The sequence below is a fragment of the Triticum aestivum genome, chromosome 7B, assembly GCF_018294505.1.
Source record: "Triticum aestivum cultivar Chinese Spring chromosome 7B, IWGSC CS RefSeq v2.1, whole genome shotgun sequence".
NCBI classification, from domain to species: domain Eukaryota; kingdom Viridiplantae; phylum Streptophyta; class Magnoliopsida; order Poales; family Poaceae; genus Triticum; species Triticum aestivum.
Window position 1 is genome coordinate 590,881,253 of NC_057813.1, and position 6,896 is coordinate 590,888,148.

The 6,896-nt window shown below is 47.3% G+C and overlaps 1 protein-coding gene across 1 annotated transcript; it reads right to left on the minus strand.

Annotated features, from left to right (window-relative positions):
- Positions 1–2,032: 2,032 nt before the first annotated feature.
- On the minus strand, positions 2,033–4,118 carry LOC123159855 (heat shock 70 kDa protein BIP5). The gene has a single exon (XM_044577670.1). It carries the CDS (start codon positions 4,075–4,077, stop codon positions 2,077–2,079), a length of 2,001 nt encoding a protein of 666 aa, XP_044433605.1. The 5' UTR covers positions 4,078–4,118; the 3' UTR covers positions 2,033–2,076.
- Between the last annotated feature and the right edge of the window lie 2,778 nt (positions 4,119–6,896).

Below are 6,896 nucleotides of genomic sequence, written 5' to 3' on the forward strand. Positions count from 1 at the left end.
CTTCTCTGCTTTTTTCTCTATCTGCCTCATTAAGTATTTGTATTTTAGGATGCTAAAGATGGAACAACATAGGTTTCACTCAACATTTGGGCAAACATAGTGCGGCGATCCGGAAGGAAGGGGATTGGCACAGGTTGCGGCGGCGTAATAGGGTAGGTATCGGATGAGGAAGACAGGAGGGTAGGTGAGTTCAGAGAGACACTTGAGAAGCTTCAAATTGTTCTTTTCTTCAATACCCACATGGTGCAACACATGCATACACACACACCTGACGACTCACGACCGCTATGCCCTGGGCATCTCCGAGTCCACTTCATCACTGGATGCAGGCGTGACACAACTCTAATGCCTGTATCTTCTTAGTCTAAGCCTGGTCATTAGAACTAAGCTGGAAGAATCTGTAAGGATGGAGAACCCAAAGATAATCTCAATTGCTGACTTGATTATGTCTGACCTCTGTTAATATAAGTGTCAGCTCCTTTTTACATGTACAAATTTTCCACTATGATACCCTAGATAGCAATATCTTCATTTCAGATGGTATTAAACAATAAATCTTTTTTGTTGGTGCATCTCATATTTCTGTCATCTATAGTTGTCCCTGGCCTAATTCTATGTAAATAATTTATCAAACAACTTTAATGTGTTTGACATATAGATATGGATGCATTTCAATTGGCTTCACAAAATTCTGTACATGGATTTCTTGCGTGCATATATCGACTCTCGGTGTACTCGAATATACAGTTAAAAGGTATTGACAATAGAAGAAGGTATTGACCCATATAGAAGAACTGACACATACTGAACCATTCAACTTAGCTTGCTTCTTGAACCGCGTTTTTTCAAGTTTTCTTGTTTTTTGAACTACTTATTTACCGCAGCCACTGGTTAGTGTATCTTCTAGACCGTTAGTCTTCTATTTGTGTCCTAATTGCAGACGAAACAATGTTTGTTCCTCGGTGATATCATCACGTGTGAGGGGTTATTTGGTGTTTGGGATTTCACAACATTTTAGTATTATGCTATCTTTTGATGGTAAAGTAGTATGTTATCTTTCCATAAACATTAATTGTCATAATATATTTTTTTGAATATTAATTTTCATAATATTAGTCAAGCCCTCTGTCGTGGTCGGATGGGGCTCCCTGGTTCAGTCCCATCACTGCACAGCTTCCCTCCTATCTGTCGAGATTTACTATGTCCCCCTACTGCTATTCTACTGAATATTGTTCTTGGAGCATCAAAGCCAATTGCTTTACTGGTGAACATGTGTAGGGGGGTTCATGGTTTACCGTTATTAGACCTATGTAAATACATGTACAGGAGGATTCTTGGAGCTTTGTACAATTAGTAAGGCCATCAAAGCGTGCATGTTCGATATGAGATAATTATGTCTTAACTAGGATGACTCAAGAAATTTCTCTCTATGATTATACGTGCGTTGCACGTGCACGCTTACTAGTTTCTGCTAAATGTGTGAACAAGAACCCATGGCAATATGATGTGCATTACATATGCATAAAAAAGAGGCGGCTGAAACGCCTACTTGTGTCGTGGTGCTAGGAGAACATCATCGGCCATAACATCAAGAAATTGACGCGTTTTTTTTAGAAACATAGTACTACAGATGTTTACATACACTCATCCATGTGAAGGCATGCACGTACATACTATCACTATAAGCATCTTCGAGAGGCTGAGCTTGCGGGTCTTGATACTAACAAAGTCACTATAAACATCTTGCTATTAACAAGAACAAATCGCCTCCCAATGAAAGAATAATCCGCTATCATGAAACACAGGTATCAAACCTGATTTTGATATAAGATGGCGGGCTAGGATACAACACCCTCCTAACCATCTGATTCTCAATCAACTAGAGTTCATCAATTCCAACAATACTCGTAAATAAAAGGATTAGTTATAAACCAATGAGTACGTCATAAAATCATTGTATCACAACTTTATATTATACTAGGAAGGAATGCAATGCAAACGTGCATATGTACATATATTTCTGGGGCAAAAAAAAGAAACTAGTAAATACTATATGATCTAACAAGTTGCATGTGCCTAGAGTTCATCATGATCGTCGTCGTCCTCAGTCGTGTGGTCATTTGGTGCACCTCCAGACCTCTGGTACACCGCCGTGATGATAGGGTTGCAGACATCCTCCAGCTCCCGGAGCTTCTCATCGTAGTCCTCCTTCTCCGCCTCTGCATTGTCATCAAGCCACCCGTTCACATCTCTCACCGCATCTTGGACCTTCTCCTTCTCATCCCTCTCCATTGCGTCGGCCATCTTGCCGTCGACAGTGTTCTTGATTCCGTACACATACGTCTCTAGCTTGTTCCGAGCGTCGACCCTCTCCTTGAGCTTGTGATCCGCCTCGGCGAACTCCTCTGCCTCGCGCACCATCCGGTCGATGTCCTCCTGGCTATGCCGACGGTCGTCGTTGGTGATGGTGATCTTCTCCGACTTGCCGGTGCCCTTGTCCGCCGCCTTCACGTGCAGGATGCCGTTCACGTCCACCTCGAACGTCACCTCGATCTGCGGCGTGCCCCTCGGTGCCGGCGGGATTCCAGAGAGATCGAACTTGCCGAGGAGCCTGTTATCCTTGGTCATGCTCCTCTCGCCCTCGTAGACCTTGATGGACACGGTGGTCTGCTTGTCCTGGTACGTGGTGAACACCTGCGTCTTCTTCGTCGGCACCACCGTGTTCCTCGGGATCAGCTTCGTCATCACGCCGCCGACCGTCTCCATGCCGAGTGTAAGCGGCGCGACGTCGAGCAGGATCATGGTTTTGGTGTTCTCGTCGACGTGTCCGCTCACGATGCTGGCTTGCACGGCGGCGCCGTACGCGACGGCCTCGTCGGGGTTGACCCCCTTGTTGGGCTCCTTGCCGTTGAAGTAGTCCTTGAGGAGCTGCTGCACCTTGGGAATCCTGGTGCTGCCACCGACGAGCACGATCTCGTCGATGTCAGCCTTGCTTAGCCCGGCGTCCGCCATGGCCTTCTTCACCGGCACCATCGTCTTGCGGAAAAGGTCGTTGTTGAGCTCCTCGAACCGTGCCCTGGTGAGCGGCTCCGAGAAGTCGACGCCGTCGAAGAGCGATTCGATCTCGACGCGCACCTGGTGCTGGTTGCTGAGCGCACGCTTGGCGCGCTCGCACTCCCGCCGCAGCTTCCCCAGAGCGCGCAGGTCGCCGATGATGTCCCGGCCGTGCTTCCGCTTGATGAGCTTGATGAAGTAGTCCATGAGGCGCTGGTCGAAATCCTCACCGCCGAGGTGCGTGTCGCCATTGGTGGCGAGGACCTCGAAGACGCCATTGTCGATGGAGAGCACGCTGACGTCAAAGGTGCCGCCGCCGAGGTCGAAGACGAGGACGTTCTTCTCGGGCCCCTTCTCGTCGATGCCGTAGGCGATGGCCGCCGCGGTGGGCTCGTTGACGATGCGGATGACGTTGAGCCCTGCGATGACACCTGCGTCCTTGGTGGCCTGGCGCTGCGCGTCGTTGAAGTAGGCCGGCACGGTGACGACGGCGTGCGTGACCTTGTCGCCGAGGTAGGCCTCGGCAGTCTCCTTCATCCTGGTAAGCACCATGGCGCTGACCTCCTCGGGGCTGAAGACGCGCACGTCGCCGTCCTTGACCTGCACCTGGATGTGCGGCTTGCCCTTGCGGTCGACGACGGTGTAGGGCAGCAGCTTGATGTCCCGCTGCACGACGGCGTCGGCGAAGTCGCGGCCGATGAGGCGCTTGGCGTCGTAGATGGTGCGCTCCGGGTTGGCGGCGGCCTGGTTCTTGGCGGCCTCGCCGATGAGGCGCTCGCCTCCGTCGGTGAAGGCGACCCAGGAGGGGGTGATCCGGTTGCCCTGGTCGTTGGCGATGATCTCGACGCGGCCGTTCCGGTAGACGCCGACGCAGGAGTAGGTGGTGCCGAGGTCGATGCCGATGACGGTGCCCGTGCTGCCGCCTTCCGTGGGCGCAGCGGCGGAAGCAGCAGCTGGGATCGCGAGAAGCAACGCGGCGAGGAGCGTAGCCAACATCCAGCACGTCGACGCGGAACGAGCCATGTCGACTGACTTGTTTTGCTTCGTCTCTGTTCCTTTTTGGAGAGGAAGAGGAGGCCGTCGTACGTATTTATTGCGTGCGTGCGTGCGTGCTGCGTAAGGAGGAATCGGCCTGAGGCGGTCTCCGACTCCTGTTTAAACTTGGACGCGTCACGTTGGTGATCTCCGCCGTGAGTTCTGCCGATCTGACGGTTAACAAGATGCCGTGACGTGTCGATGCGAAGGCACACGTATGCATGTCGTTCCCGACTCGATCGATGATACAAGAACGTCAAAAAAAAAAAATTGAGCAACGATAAGAACGTCGATGTGTTTAGTTTTCGGTTTTCACTTTGTTTATGGGCCTTTCACGGCCTTCTGTTTATTCAAGTATGAGCCTCATGGAAGCTTTTTACGCTAAAAAATACTAACTGATTCTGAAAAGGGAAATGCTTGGTTTCAGCCGGCGGATCGGACGCGGGCGTACGTCGCCTCGTCCCTGCGACGCGTGTCCCGCGGACTCACCTCGCATTGTATCTTGCGGTTTTGCAATTAAGCCCTTGTTGCAGTCTGCCCATCGCAACAACTCGTACTGCCGCAATTCTTCAAATCATCATGCCACAATTCTTCAATAAACATGTTCCACCACAAGAATCAAACACAACTCTTCACCACAATTCTTAAAATAAGAAGTTGTTGAATCTAATCCAAGAAAGCCAGCAATGCACCCAATCATGATACATCAGTGTTCACCACGCCGTCCTTTTTTAGGGAGATCTAGTCTGGATGGTCACGGGGAATCGACGCAACTCTCTCATAAGTAGCCTTAGTGCTCATCACTTCATCCTGCAGAAGAGTAAGATCTTGCATTTCAAATAGATGGCACTTGAATAAAAAAATCTACAACGGGCAACAAAACAAGAGCCCATCAGGCACTCGTTGGAACTAATCCACACCACCCATAAAACATCATGTTTAGCAATAACCCAATACTACTAGCTCAGGTTTATAGATACTGGAAATACAAAGGAAACCAAGCAACACTACAAGATCCATTGATCGGTATTCTCGCCATCCAAAGATTGAAAACAACCTTACCTACTATTCCTCAATCTCTACAATCTAACAACAGGAGCAAGGCATGCATAGGAACACTATGCACTACATTGTATAGCAAAATCACAACAACCTAGCTAAAGCCTACATATGGACCACACTGACTGAGAAGATTATCAACAATGGACAACAACACTAGTCCCTCCATCACAACAACCTAAATTCAGAACCAAACAGGGCTACAAGCTCCATCGATCAGTCAAGATCCAAAACCACCTTACCTACTATTCCATGTAGAGAGAGAGAGAGAGAGAGAGAGAGAGAGAGAGAGAGAGACTTTTGAATTGAGGAAGAGGTGTCTGAGGGTGTCCTGGATTAAGGTGTGCCCACACGTACGACATGTTAAGCTGAAGAATATGCGACTGCACCACAGACTACAACCACCTGTTAATTAGTTCACAACGACTGTTTGTGAGGAAGAGGCACGCATCACTAGAAGTCAGCATAGTTAACATAAAGGAATGTATATACATGAACAAAAAAAGTAATGTGATAGAGTATCTTTTCTACGGTGCATTCACATGACTATTCAGTTGGTGAGATACTTCTGTGGTAGTTAAGCGCCCTCACACCCTCATGTTTCGGTTGGTAAATAGCACACATTTGCAGTGTTGAGATGTTCAACACAATCAAGTTTTTTAGGAGTACCAATTATGCAAGCATAAGATTCATAGAAATTGATGAATGTTCTTGATTTTTTGTGACCGTGAATACTTGGAATATGAGTTAGAGGGTACCTCAGACCATGTCCAAGGTGAACCTCTAGATGTGTTAGTCGATGATGTTGTCCCAACACTTTGCTATGGGTGCGCGCTTGCACTTGTTATCCCGGCGGTCAACTCTCCTTGAGATCCGTTCGGTTCTTATATCTTCATACATCTAAATTCGGTGATCAGCCTAAACTAGTTGCCGGAGTAGCGGGCCAGACATGCATATGCACACCTTGTTCTAATTCGTCAGGTCCATCTAGTGCGCTCCAAGTTTTACATCTCCACTAGACCAAAGAGGCGCGTGTTGCTGCGCCCATCCATCTTAAGGAAAGTAATGATGGAAAGTTTTGAGAAATGCAGGGTTGTAGTGACATCTAATTGAATTTGTATGGTTTGCATTATTGTACATACGCATAGACATTGAGTTGAATGGTTGGGAGCCACGATACCGTGAGGATGCACTGCGCTACATGAAGCACAGGTTGGACTGATCACACCACTCTTCATAACATATAATGGTTAGTTGGAATAATAGGGTTTTCCCGAAGTAAAAAAGAGAAAGCACTATTAATATCACATTTGTATCAAGTTTCACGAATTTAGATTGACGTAGATAAAAAAGAGAAATCACTATTGATAGTGTTCTCTTTTATTGGCACACTTGTGAGATTTATTCATAGTGGTCAATTAGCCTAGATAAAAAAAATACAAAAAACAGCCAACAAAGAAAGCCTAGCATTTGTACCATTTAGCTTAGGCGTGTAGTGGTACGAAGCACCCTTATCATTGTGGTAGGAATTACTAATAATTTAATATGGTAAAAATGAAGAAATAATTAGAAAAACAATTCTAAGCGATTTTTTTGGTGCAAGGTTCTCTATACATCCTCTCCCCGCACTTCCAGAGGTGCCAGGAGCCGGATGCGGAGCTCCTTTACTATATACATATATACACAATACTATAGACCCACCCAATGCATCAGCCAAATGTAACCTCACAAGGAGAAGATTTTATTTC

Excerpts from the sequence above, each read along its gene's own strand:
- LOC123159855 (XM_044577670.1), bottom strand. The coding sequence starts at position 4,077 with ATGGCTCGTTCCGCGTCGACGTGCTGGATGTTGGCTACGCTCCTCGCC.